Raw genomic sequence first — 14,498 nt, 5'->3', positions numbered from 1 at the left:
TATATATATTATTATATTATTATTCATTTAATTAAATTTAATTTGTGGTATTACTATTCCAGCAGCTGTATAAAGCTAGCAGGTCAAATCAGCAAAATCAAATCGGATCTATCGGAATTTTTAGTACTCATTTTGTACTAAATTGTATCATTAATACTTTCATATATGTATGCCATTTAAAAAAAAATCGCGTTGCTAGCTTAATATTAAGCTGGAATTCAAAATGGAAGAAAAAAAAGAAATAATAGAAATCAATACGATTGGATTTATACTATTTTATACTGCCAAAAACAATTCTATACTATGTGTCATTTCCAAGAAAACAGTGGCGCTAATAGTTTAATATTTAAGCTGGCAGGGCCGTAAAAAAACAACACAAGGTAAAAATTAACTCATCAATTTCAAAATTTTATAAAAATATCATCACAATTACCATTTCAATTTTGACTTTCTTATACTTCCATTATTTATTTCTTATACTTCAATTATACTTTCAATTATATTTTCAGGGTTATTTTATAATTGAAATGGTAATTATGATGATATTTTTACAAAATTTTGAACTTGGTTGATGTTGAAAAATGTTGATAAAAATTGTAAATAAATGGAAAATGATTTATTTATATGAAAATGATAAATTAAAAATAATCCATCCATAGAACACACACTTTAAGATCTTTAAAATCGAATTTTTAATCTCAAAAAATTTTGCATTTTTTTTTGTGTAACTAATGGTTTCAACGATATAATAATTTGATTGTTCGCATAAGCGACGTTTTTTATAAATTTATAGAACTTACGAGAATCAATAACTTCATAAAAACAATCTCACATTTTTTTTTGCGAAACGTGTCCCATATTTTTATCTATAGAATAGGTATGTTAGCAAATTTAAAAAAAAAATAAAATAACGAAGTCATTTTTAAAGGTTGCCCGATTTGATGTGAAATGCTTCATAAATTATAAATATTACATATACTAATAAAATTATTTAAGGAGAGAACATATAAAATATGAACTTACTTTCAATGGTATATACAAATTCAGTTGTGTTAATTTTTGTCCTGTGTTAGTTTTTTTATGCCAGCTTAAATATTAAACTAATCACTGTATATAATTATAAATAATGTATAATATTAAAGTATCACTGTTTTCTCGGAAATGACACATAATATAGAAGTTTTTGGCAATAATATAAAATAGTACAAAAATAGTACAAAAATAGTACAAAAATAGTATAAAAGTAAATAGTATAATAGTACCAATTCAATCGTATTAATTTCTGATATTATTTTTTATTTTTTTTTTTTTTTTTTATTTGGAATTGATTCTGTCAGCTTAATATTAAGCCAGTAGCGCTACGATTTTTTTCAAAATGACATATAACGGTATAAAATCATTATTAATGATATAATTTAGTACAAAATAAGTTAAAAATTCCGATAGGTCCAATTTTTGCTGATTTGGTCCTACTAGTTTTATAGAGTTTATTCCAGCTTCAGTTTAGGACTATGCTTCAACACCGGCGTATATGTATTCGGCGCACAGTTTGAAGAACTGAAAAATGTATTTAATATAATTCATATAGAGAGAAATGTTAGGCATCAAGATCCTGCCTTAACTGTATTTGGCGCTCCTTTATTTGTTTGTTATTCATATAAGCGATCTTATAATTTAACTTATTTAATTGGATAGCTCTAAATTTTAGGGATTTTGGACAAATTCCCTGATTGATTTCATCGATGTTGGATAATCTTTTTCATTTGAAATGATTTTTATATGGTACAAAATTCTCTCTCTTATAACTCAAAGCACTTTACGTATTTCGCGCCATAGGAAATAACTGCAAATTTCCTTTAAATGAACTTAACTAAAATTTAAAAGGCCATTTAAAGATCGACAAAAACGCGCTCAATTTCTCTGATTGTACGATCGTATTCAGTACACCAGGTGTAGACATCCTGGTTGTGGTTCCGAGCAATCGCGGTTAATCGATCATCAGCGACACGTCTAGCAAGACGAATGGACGAGCGTGAGAGAGAGAGAGAGAGAGAGAGAGAGAGAGAGAGAGAGAGAGGGGGGGGGGAATGGGTGGAAAAACCTCCCTGTTGAAAAGACGGGGAAGGAAAGATGCGTGATCCAAAAGAAAATGTTTACATTCCAGGTCACCTGATTACACGAAAGGCATCTTCCAGAGCATCGGCTTCAAAGAGTTTCACACTTACCTCATATTACCTGAAAAGGAACGCGCAAGCGAAAAGGTAAACAACGAGCATGAAAAGATTTGTCGATACAAGCTATCGTCTGCGATTATCATTCGCCTCAGCAGCTGTTTCAGCTGGGATTCTCAGTTATTTTCTGCTGTTAAAATGCACTGCGCGATTTGCAATGTAATCTACCTTGCGGTCATATATCGCGATATCTTTGCCTACGTTGTTTTTATTTCTTTCTACATCTATTCACGCAATACTCACTGTACATCGCAGATTTTTACAAGCTTTTCCGATTTTAATATCGCGAGAATTATCAAAAGCTGTTGATCTCGACGATTCGAGATTGCATCTCTTGTACAATTATAAAGGAAGAAGAATAAGGAATAAGGCGCAGGTACAGAAGATTATCGAAGATCGATTTTAATGAAAGTTGAATAATAGACAACTATTATTACTATTTTATAATAGATTCTATTTAGCAGGATTATTTAATTAAAATAAATTTGTCTATTATTACATTATTCTTAAATTAAATTGTCTGTTATTAAATGTACTACTTAATAATCTATTTAATAATAAACAATTTATTTTACATTTTGAATACAATGGTGTCTTATGTTAGCATTTTAATTTTTATTTAAATTTCCGTTCACATAATTTTTTTTATTATTTTGCATCACATAATAAAATTATTATATCTATAAAATCGACGAACAAAAGAAAAGAATTATACTGTTGTGCAATAGTTTGCTTTACGTTTGAGAGAAAATTAATAATTAATTTTTAAACGAAAGATCGATATCTTTTAAATTAAATTTATGCAGGGGAAAAAATTACTGCAACAAGGAATCGATGATTTAAAACTCGCTACTAGGAGGTACGCAAAGAGACAAGATAAATGGGTGATGAACAGACTGATTCGGCGTGGTGATCGACAGGTAATTCATTTATTTATCTCGCCTCATCATTAATATATATGTTCATATTGTAATAATAATAGCAATTTAATTGAAATAATTCAATTCATTTTCGCTGCTAATTTTCTTCCCACGAAATGCATAAGTAACTAAATTGAGTAAAGTATCAAATTGATTAAAGTATTAAATAATTTATACGACTGCTCTGCTTTTTTCGAGGTTCCTCCTGTTTATTCTTTAGATTGCACCGACGTGACAAAATGGGACAGTCACGTTTTAGAACCTGCAGCAGCAATCATTTCCGCAATATTGCACGATGCAAAACCTGAACAACAACCACTAAATGAGAATTTCGAGAATCAAAAGACTACTGATAGTAGTACAAATATATATAATTATTGCAAGGTAATAACAAAGATTTGGTCATAATTGATTACTCTCTCTAATACACTATAGATATATAATTTTTTAAATATTATATTTTCATAACATCAGTTTCGTGAAGAGTTCTTTTAGCGCTTGACTCTCAGAAAATTACATTATGCAAACAATATAAAAATTTAATTATGAAGAGACACAACAGTTTTTCGGTGCTAAGCACAACGTATCGCGAACAACACGAGACTGGTCGTATCATTATACGAGTCGGCAAGTTGCAAGCACCCGAGATTATCGTTTATTTAAATTTACTTATTAATTTTTAGATAAGCGGAAATTGCAAATCAAGTTTTGTTAATATTTTTCAACAAAATTCTGTCAATGCTTTTCAATTTCAAAATAAGATTTTTTTGTTTGTTAGGTATGTGAAAGAGTGTTTGTCGAAGAACATCAATGGCAAGCCCATTTGAAAGGCGGAAAACATATGAAAACCTTAAAAAAGAAGAAAAAAATCGCTGAAGATACACATTCTAGGAACGTCAACTGACTTGTACATGACAAATATCAGTTTCGCTATGACATTGCACGAACATTCGTTTCTGCGTTTATACCAAGCCATTAAAACTGTGATTGTCCACATTCTATTTTATTAATAATTACCATGTAGATAATTTAAAAAAAATAAAATTTTCTCTTAATATGTTGAAGCCTTATTACCATCTGTAAGCAAATAGGAATTAACATTATTAGCAGTAACTTATTCGCTTATTAGCTATCGATAAAACAGATTTTTACCATATCTAGTTAATAGTTTACTTTTTGATGATATTTGCAAACCGATAGTAATTATTTGACACAAAATGCGTATATCTAAAAAGATTTCAAATATATTTTCATTTAAAACATCTTTAATATTTTTCTATGTCTTAAAGATATTTTTAAGATAAAAGTTTTCTAAAAGTTTTCTTTTATAGAACATTTTTAGGGCATATAATAGGGATATATACTTATATATTATTTTACCGATTGCAATATTTTATTAATTAAATTTTTCTAAATTTATTATTTACTATATCTATATACAAATATACATTTAAAATTTCATTCAAATGAGAATTTTCCGACCTATAAGGTTTTCGTAGATAATTCTCTTCTTAGACAATCCCATTACAATATTTTCTGGATACAGATTACCAAGAGTTGGCGAAATACTAATATAAGGTAAGTCATCGAATAACAATCAATAATATAAATATAAAGTAAGCTATAGAAATATTATTAAAAGCTGCTGATTTCGGATGGCTTATAAATAGAAGATAATCGGAGACTACTTAGGAATAAGAAGAGAGAGTAACGTATATAAATATGTGTCTATGAAACATGTATGCAACATTTATTTTTCTTAATATTTTGATAATGTATTATTATTATTATTATTATTTTTTTAATTTTTATAAAGTGATATATCAAATATACTATTAAAAAATAAAAAATTTTCATATTAAAAACAATAGCCATCTTATCTAAATTTAACTTATTGACTTTTAAATCACAAATTTAACTTCTCAAATGTGAATGACAAAAAATATTGAAAGACAAAAAATTGTTCGTAATCTTCGTGAGCAGTGGTAATCCACTGAAGCTCAAAGAGCTTGTGATCATCGGTTGGTCTACTGGCAGATATTATAAAATGATCCAAAAGCATGCTTCATTGGAATATACTTTGAATGTTTCATGCTATCTGGAAAGTTTATCTCGTGTTTGAGAACGTCAATTATTTTAATATAATTGACTACACTTTTTCTTCTATTTTTGATTTGTTTAGTAGTACTAATCTCAAGTTGGTCCTCTTCAGTTGGTTTAATGATATCTTTTTTAGTTGTATTAATCTTGAGTTTGCGTGCTTTAATTGATTCAGTAATATTGATTTTGAGTTCGTTATCCATAAGAAATGGTCTGGTTATTGATTTTATTTCTTCTTTCATTTTTTTTATATTATTGATTGATTCAGTTGTAATTTTGGATTTATGATCTTTAGTTATATTAATCTTGGGTTTGTGATCTTTGTAATTAATCTTAAGTTTGTGATTTTGGGTTGATTTAATGGTATTGATTTTGGGTTCGTGATCCATGTAAGAAATGGGCTGATTACTTTCGATGAATGATTTCCCTCGTCGAGCAAAGGTATTTTTACTTTAGGAGGAACTTCCAAGTTTTCCTATGCATTTCTATCTTTGAGCTTTGATCTTTATGAGATTTGCTTTGAATTAACTTATTTTCTTCTTTTTCAATGATCTTCAGTGGAAGATTCGGTTGATAATCTGCGCATAAATAAAGATCGTTAGATGTTGAGGCATGAATATTCATGCGTTATCAAAACAGGAATCACCGGCAAGTTCAATACCTTTCTTATGTATACTCGCGATGATTGAGTCTTGTCACGAATATTGGGGAATATACTCCAAGTTAATCGAATTATTTGGTTCATTTTTTATGGATTGCCATTTGATATCCATTTCAGGCGCTTTTAAAATAAACTCCGGAATTCTATCGAGGTCTGCTAATTTTTGACCGGATTCGCCTTCGTCAGACTTATTTGCGCGTGAATGCTGGTATCCTATCTGAAGTTTTTCCTGAGAAGAAAGACACAGTAGAACATCCTTTCCAGGTATCACACAGATAGGCTGATGCCACTTCACGATTTCGATTACACGCGGCTGTTTCAAAGGAATTTTTCTTGTTGTCGAAGCGTCTTCAGAATAGTTTTGCTGGCTGTAATCAATTTCCCTGAATATAATGAACATTATTGCTAGGAATAACACAAACCGGAAAATATGTATAATACTGGTGACACGGTGAATGAGTGAAGTAAATCCTTCCTGTAAAATTTCTTGTTTAATGAAGAAGAAGTAACAGTGTTAACCATCTTTTCAATCTTTCAATCGCGAGACGCACCGTGCAAGAATCTATACATCTAAATATCTTTAGAGTATACGAAGATACTTTTATAGTTTGGTGAAGCCTCTGACGAGAAGTAATTTTTAAAAAAAAACTTTTAATTCAGAAATGAGACAGTAATTGTCTTGATGATATGAAAGTTTTTTGAAGAAACAATGGCTGTTTTCCTTTTAGGAAACACATTCGACATAAACATCGATTTATTCTTGATATTCAATGAATAACAAAAATAGAATGACATTGTCTTCTAAAAGTAATCAACATTACATAAAAAATGGACCGATAAATGAATAACACGATAAGTAAAAAAACATAAATAAAAAAAGAAATTTATATTTGGCCAAAGTAACTCTTGATGCTTAATATTCATATGTAAATTTTCAAATATTTTTTCAAAAATTTTTCAGTTTCATAAACTGCGCATTGATTTGGTTTGTTGGAGATTTTACAATATTTTAAAATGATTATTATTATTCACGGATTTACGATCAGTAATTTTATGATACTATTTTCAGCTTTAATTTATGATCGCATTTTAAGTTCAATAAACCGATTAATGACTTTTTTAACTAACTCGAAAAATAGTTATTAACGACAATTATTACTTCAGCATCCGAAAATTTCTTTCCAAATAGTCAAAGACAAATACGGTCAAATCTAGAAAATACGATGCATGTGTAATTAATTTATTATTTCAGTTTATATTTCGCCATCATTATTGATTTATTGATCGATCCAATTTCTTCTTATTGGCAAACTATCACTTAAAAAGACTGTCAGAAACAAACTAATCGCTAGAATGACAAAGAATATCAAATTTAGCTCTTCGTGTTTTTTTTCATTTCATCTATTGGACAAAAATTGAAATTTTACTGAAATCTTTTTATGATCAGGTCGGAAACTTTTCAATGTACTCTCGTATCTATACAGGCACATATGTACAGAATTTCATTCAAATGAGAATTTTCTGATCTATAAAGTTTTCCTTATTAGATGACCTCAAGCATCACAATAGATCACAATAGATTGCCAAGAGTTAACGAGATGCTAACTAACATAAGATAAGTCATCGAGCGACAATCAATAATATAAGGTCATCGAGATATTATTAAAAATCATTGATTTTGGATAAATTAAATAGAAGATAATCGAAGATTGTTGAAGAATAAGAAGAAATCGGTTAAACCGACGTAAATATTTATGAAATATTTATGAAATATCAGGATTATAAATCGTAAAATCGATAATTCTATTTCATGATAAAAAAATGAAAATTAAACAAGTCTCTTATCATATAAGAAAAGTAAGTCTTTTAAAATTAATGTCATCTATATTGGTTCGAATGTGGAGAATTAATATTAGAGACACATAATGTAATTGAATAGTCACTTGTATTTAGTTATCCGTGCATCAAACGAACAATGCGACTAAAACACAATGCAGCCCACATGACATACGAAGCTCCGATTGTATAATACGAAATGTTGAAATACGAAAGGACGCTCTTTCAATTAGAATGAAATTAATTCACGCGGATGAATTTCTTCCGCTTTTCTAATAACAATAATCATGGAAAGCGCTGTATAAATAACAATTATTATACTGAAGTACTGCGAAATTCATCTTCTTGATATAAATTAAATTTCATACAGCTCAAAGTAATATTTCATAACAATCGAACATGTTATGATAAATAGCGTTATTAGAGATAAAACGAAATATGTCGGAAATGTATAAATAAAATTACTATACAATAATTAATCAAACTTTTCGAGAAACTATTTTTTTTTTAATCATTCTCTTGATTAATTCTCTTGATTCGTACAGTCTTTTGTATCTTAAAATATTAGATACCTATTTCTACATAGTAAAAAATATTTTTTTTTATATTAAAATATTAGCTTTTTTATATAATATTTGTATTATTTTCTATATATTCATCTTGTATTAAATTATTGGGAGTACAAATTAATTCGGTCTGTTTTTTTGTGTTCAAAAATGCATTTATTTCAAAACAAAATGAATGAACAGATCAATTAAAGTATTGTCGCTGCCTACTATTTTTTCCCATCTCTCAGGCAATTTTCGAATTCCATCTCGAAAAAATGACTCGTTTTTGGAGATGATCCAATTTTGAAGCTAATTTTCGATTTCTGCGAAAGAAGTGAACCGGTAACTTGCTGTATCCTTCGGAATAACCAGTAATCAGAAGGAGCAATGTCCGGAGAATACGGCGAGTGCGGTAAAATATCCTATTTGAACGTTTCCAAATATTTTTTTACGACTTTAGTGACATGAGACTGAGCGTTGTCATGAAGAAGAATAATTTTATCATGTCTTTGCTCGTATTCCAGCCGTTTTTCTCGCAATGCACGGCTCAAACGAATCAATTGTAGCCGATACCGATCGCCCGTAATGGAATCGCCAGGTTTCAGCAGCTCATAGTAAACAAGACCTTAGGTACTAGATACAGAGCATGATCTTCGAACCATGAATGTTCAGCCGTGGTGTTGATGTTGAGATCGATGGCAATTGACCGGGCTTAGCGTAGTATTTTTTCTTCTTGTCGTAGAATATCCACTTCTGATCTCCAGTCAGAATTCGATGCAAAAAACTTTTTCTCTGTTGTCTTTGAATCAGCTGTTCGCAAGTGAAAAATCGCCTTTCAACGTCTCTCGGTTTCAGTTTATAAGGCTCCCAATTTCCTTGTTTTTGAATCATTCTCATGGCTCTCAATCATACAGAAATGGCTTGTTGAGTTATCCCCAATGATTCTGTAAGTTCCTCTTGCGTTTGACTCTAATCTTCTTTGAGTAATGCTTCTAATTCTTTGTCTTCGAATTTTTTTGGCTGCTCGAGCGAGGCTTGTCTTCAACGCTGAAATCTCCATCCTTGAAACGTTGAAACCATTCCCTACATGATTTATCAGTTGGAGCAGTGTCACCATAAACTTCGACAAGCATTCGATGGGCTTCAGCCACACTTTTCTTCTAATTAAAGCAGAAAATCAAAACTTCTCGCAAATGCTGCTTGATTAACACAATTAACAAAATTCGACATTTCAAACACAGTAAAAATCAAGGTTTTTGTATGAAACTCAAAGCGATATAAACTGAATATTATTAGAAGATGTTTAATCTCTCTGAAACCGCCAAAATCAGCTGTCACTATGAACTATTCACAACAACGGGAGCCATCTTTAGAGAAACGGACCGAACTAACAATAACAAAAATTTGTATATCTCGTTTGAGACACGTGAAATGTATTAAATTTGACATAAATTTTCCAACTACGTGTGTACGCTTTTAATACTGAATTTACTGCTATTGGTCATACCGTAAATATGAAAGAACACACACAAACGGACACACACCATTATAATATTTTTATTTTAACATATGCTGTCACGCGATGTATATTTGAGAAGACGCATGCAACAGTCGCGTGCAGTCCGCCGTTTACCGAGTCATTGTACTCTGGCACGCACTAATCGCTATTACATATGCACATTGCATTAAGGCAGGTCGCTGATGCACGTCGGCGAAGTACTTTCAAGTAGGAAGCAATTGACTCTTTTTTCATACGGAACGCGAATCTCTGAAAGCGAATCTTTCGCAGCGAAAGTCTACCGATTGCAGATTTCCGCGCCGAAGATTTCCATTACAAAATATTTATAAGTGTACTTAATAAGTGAACGGCAATGAAACTAGACTTTGTCGAACACATCTTTATCATGGGTTATGTTCAAGATTTCCATCCAAATGCCAACCATCATCATTTTACCCTTGTTGCCCGAATATTAAACAAAGATAGGATAAACAAGGACATGATACTTATAGGGAACACGTACATAGAAATCTCAATATAGGCCATGTAGGCGAAGAAAAAGTAATTGTTGTGTATTCTTTTACTGTTTTCACAATTATACATATAAACTGATTTTAGTTATAAGTTTAGTGTTCTATAGTATCGCTAGCATTTACACTTGTTATGATTTAAAATTCGTTATTCAATCATTTATCTTATTTTTGAAATTTTAAATAAAATTTATTTTTCACAAGTTGTTTTTATTATTTGATGAAAAGTTACTTGTTCAATAAGCGTATACCTATCAATATCTGTATTATAATTTGATAGAGGTAAATTTAATATATTATAAGTGCTAATATATTACTACATATTGTATAAATGCTAATATTATTAAAAAATATGCTTCAATGATTCGTTTTTAAATTGTGTCAAATGTTTTTTGTATTAATTTTTAATAATAATATAATGTTTGTATTACTTTTTAATATACTCATCCTGTATTAAATTAACACAAAAATTTGAGTAGATCCTTTGGGACATATAAAATGTATGAATTAATATAATGAATTAAATTAAATTTAATACAAATTTTCCAGTTGTAGGAACAATTATGTAAAATTAATGCAAAATAGAGCTCGACACTTTATTTTGTATTCTTTGATGTTTCTCGAAAAAAAAGTTCGATAGTTGCACAAATTGGAGCAAAAAGCTAGTGTGAAAGTCATTGAAGTGCTGTGGCAGATTTGATTTTACATAAAAACGCACGATAGTAAGGTTATTGCTGAGAATAATGATTCGCTTGCAATTTTATACGATGCGTGAGTCACAAAGTTACGGCACAAAAGGAATCCGCGCCGATCTGTAATAGATCGTTAATAATGATCACCTATTCTTTCTTTTATTAATTATTCGATAAATCATACCGATAATGAATCGGCATGCCGCTCATGTAGCCTTGAGTCACTGTCATAGTTCATTATAATAATCTGCGTTTTTTAAATTATTATTATTAATTGTCCTAAGGACAACAATTTGCTGTATCTTCCGCATACGTTAATGCATAATTGAATGTACTATGAGACCTTAATTTCAAAATTTCTATTAACATATCTAAATTACCTTTCACTTTATCTTATAATTTTATGATAATTTTTGTCAATCTGTTTATATTAGAAATAAATAAAATTCCTGTTATAATCAACATAAAACGCAATTTTTAAAATACTGGAATATATTAAGTACTATTGGATCTTTATTTGTATCTTATTTCTTTAGCTGAGCATTACAATAAATTTACTTATTATGGCTGTGAACTTTTGTGGCAGCCATGAATGCTGTAAAATTTGCTAGGCAAGTCTCTAAAAATGCGATTATCTAGCAGAGAAAGGTTCACTATTTCTATCTAATAGCTTATCTTTGACCAACTTATCGGAACATAACATATTCGAATCAACATCGCACGCCAATGATAAGAATCGCACGTCAAAAGGGCAATGACTCATAAAGCGGCGGGCAAAGCTAGTTTCCAGCTGGTACGTAAATACCCGCACATGTTCTCGTCAGGTGCACATGACAATGCAGGAACTTATTCGTTGGAATAAAATTTAAACAGGTAAAAATTTACAAAATACGATTTTTGAAAAAAAAATATTTTAAATAAAGAACAGATAATATAAGTAATATGTAGATAATAAGCAAATTTCTAATAAATTTCTGTAAAGCATGTGTGTTGTGACTTCTACAAATATTCTTGCAAATAAAAAATGTCAGAGTACAACAAAATAATATCTTTCGCCTGTCTTCGATATATGTGGAATGAAACTTTTGATGTGAATCATGAGGCATTTTAGAAGGGATATTATTCGAGAAATCGACGTAATTTTTGGAATACAAAGCTGCCGATTCTCTGAATACAGTTAAATCCCCATACATAACTGCTTTTCGCTCTAAGTGTTAAGTTCCGCTTAATTCTTATATGCGATCGCAAATTTTCTGACATAGCAAAGTGTATTACAGCCGGCGATGCTGTTGTAGATCCACGCTGCAGGAGGTAGTGACGTGTCAAGAGTGGGGGCGTCTAGCTGACTGGCCGCGCGGAGCGAAACTGTCTCGGCACGGCGTTTGCTTGCACGCCGTCGCTTTGACAGTGGTGTAACAACCTTCGTAAGAGTCGTGCCGTGTCGTGTCGTGCTGTAAATTATAAATAAAAAAAATACAGTCGACCGCCGCGGTATTTTCGAAAAATCAATCGCAGTACTTTTTAGACCAAATTCGCGGTTCTACCGCTAGTTCAAAAGTTCAACGAAGAGCTTACGACGCACCTTTCGGTTTCTCGTTTTTTTAAATATTAAGTAAACAGACGTTTTGATCTTGAAATTGAGAAGATAGTATTCAAAGTTTTCCTCTCAAATTTATCGCAAAAGCGTGACAAATCATCACGGACGTATTTTAAAGCCTTTCTTCGCGAGAGAAAAGCGCGCAGCCGAGCGGTAGATCGATTTGATCGATGGGACTGACAATTTTAAACACGCTCGCATACGTTTGAGTAAACATTTAGAGACAAGGTTGATCGTTGGCAGACACAAGGGAACCATTATTGCAATAGTCCACGAGCACGCTGTGTGTGGTCTGTGCGCGTGATAAAATTTTATCTGTTGTGACACGAAACTTTTTTGCGGCTACGAAGCGAAGATCGTCCTTTTCGGGAAGCTTGGTGGTTTCCTGTCCGGCCAAGGATACCGGAAGTGTACATTAAGTAACGAAGAAGAATGATGCATTTGACTGCTCGTGTACGGATCTAATCGTGTCTCATTTAATAACTCAATTGTAACAATGCTACGGTTCGTCTCGCTTCGTCTGAAGGTAAATCAATTTTTTTCTCTTCGTCTACATCATGCGCAAATATCGTGAGTTTGCTGTTTGGAACAAATATTTAAAGGTTATAGTTGGGACGTATGAAATTTGTGTGATTCAAAAGGAAGTATGATATAATTATTTGTGATAATGTAACACTCGATATAAATTATTGTATAAGCTTTAAGTATTTCATTTAAATAATTTTATAAGCTCATGAGATAATTATTTAATTATTTATGAAATAACTAATTATTATTTAATTGTTTTAATTATATAATTTAATTGTTTTATATATTTATCTATTTTCTTTATTTTATCAGGTTTTTATTTATTCTCAAAAATAACAAAAAGCATGTTCGTGCATTTTAAGATTATAAAATTTTGATTAACTAATGTAAATCTCGAAATGCGATTAAATAATTCTTTTGGAAATTTTATTGTTTTTGGAATTTATTTCCATGGATTCTCCGTTCTGTTGTGTGTTCGATTAAAAAATGGATTATGTTTTTATCGCTTAACTCCTAAGCCAACTTACTCTTAAGGAAGCCAAAAAATAACACCTTTTTATTTTGTGATAAATATTTTTAGAAAAGTAATATACAAATCGTAAATTAAACCTTGGATTAGCGATTACATTTATGTTACATCATTGTTACAATTATCATTGTTATTTTTATATAATAAAAAAGCCGCTATCATGTATGTATCACGATAAAAATCTTTCAATGCTATAAAGTAATAATAAATGCGAGTGATTCACGAACTTGAAATTGTACCCCTGAATAGTAATCGACAAGTTGCTCGATCATATAATTTTCGCTTGAACGATTCGCACACGATTTACTCGATGACGTATCGTTTCTCAGTTCCGCAATCTCTGCATATTCAACGATTTGCAGGATTTAATATGTATAACAGACCTTCGTGGAATTAATTTTCACATAGAGATAAATAAATCCTAATACATCACGCGAAGGATAAGACACGAAAATAAAAAACCTATTATATACTTGATACACGCGAAATTGTAAATTTCAGTCTTAAAATAACATAGTGATAAATGATAGAGATCTGATGTCTTCAAATTTCTTCTACTCGTTCTGTGGAAAATTTAAATTTAAAGAGAAAAATTTCTCATTGTCATTTTATTCTCGACTTTATTTAAAAAACTTCACACACATACCCACACACACACACACACACACACACACACACACACACACACACACACACACACACGCACGCACGTACGCACGCACGCACGCACACTTGCTTTTTTTAAGGGTGTATTACATATATTTCTCTTTAAACGAAATTTAAAAAATTACGAAAACATTACAAATTTTTCTATACATGTATTTCAAA

General features: G+C 30.6%; 2 protein-coding genes across 4 annotated transcripts in view; both read left to right on the top strand.

Moving 5' to 3' along the window:
• LOC108684379 (tRNA dimethylallyltransferase, mitochondrial) overlaps positions 1-4,204 on the top strand; it is a 103,247-nt gene extending 99,043 nt beyond the window's left edge. For all 3 annotated transcript variants that reach the window (XM_018188656.1, XM_018188657.1, XM_018188658.1), the window contains 4 exons: positions 2,165-2,261; positions 3,038-3,151; positions 3,350-3,535; positions 3,930-4,204. In XM_018188656.1, coding sequence (XP_018044145.1) covers positions 2,165-2,261; positions 3,038-3,151; positions 3,350-3,535; positions 3,930-4,055 — 523 coding nt within the window. In that variant the 3' untranslated portion in view covers positions 4,056-4,204. The remainder of the gene's footprint in view (positions 1-2,164; positions 2,262-3,037; positions 3,152-3,349; positions 3,536-3,929) is intronic.
• Positions 4,205-13,051: 8,847 nt separating this feature from the next.
• The window catches only part of LOC108684381 (protein FAM49B), a 23,785-nt gene continuing 22,338 nt past the window's right edge, over positions 13,052-14,498 (top strand). Inside the window, exon 1 of the mRNA XM_018188660.1 lies at positions 13,052-13,139. The gene's annotated coding sequence lies outside the window, so the exon portion shown is untranslated. The remainder of the gene's footprint in view (positions 13,140-14,498) is intronic.

This window comes from Atta colombica, unplaced genomic scaffold, assembly GCF_001594045.1.
Source record: "Atta colombica isolate Treedump-2 unplaced genomic scaffold, Acol1.0 scaffold134, whole genome shotgun sequence".
Lineage (NCBI taxonomy): Eukaryota > Metazoa > Arthropoda > Insecta > Hymenoptera > Formicidae > Atta > Atta colombica.
This window is presented reverse-complemented; position numbering and strand designations above follow the sequence as displayed.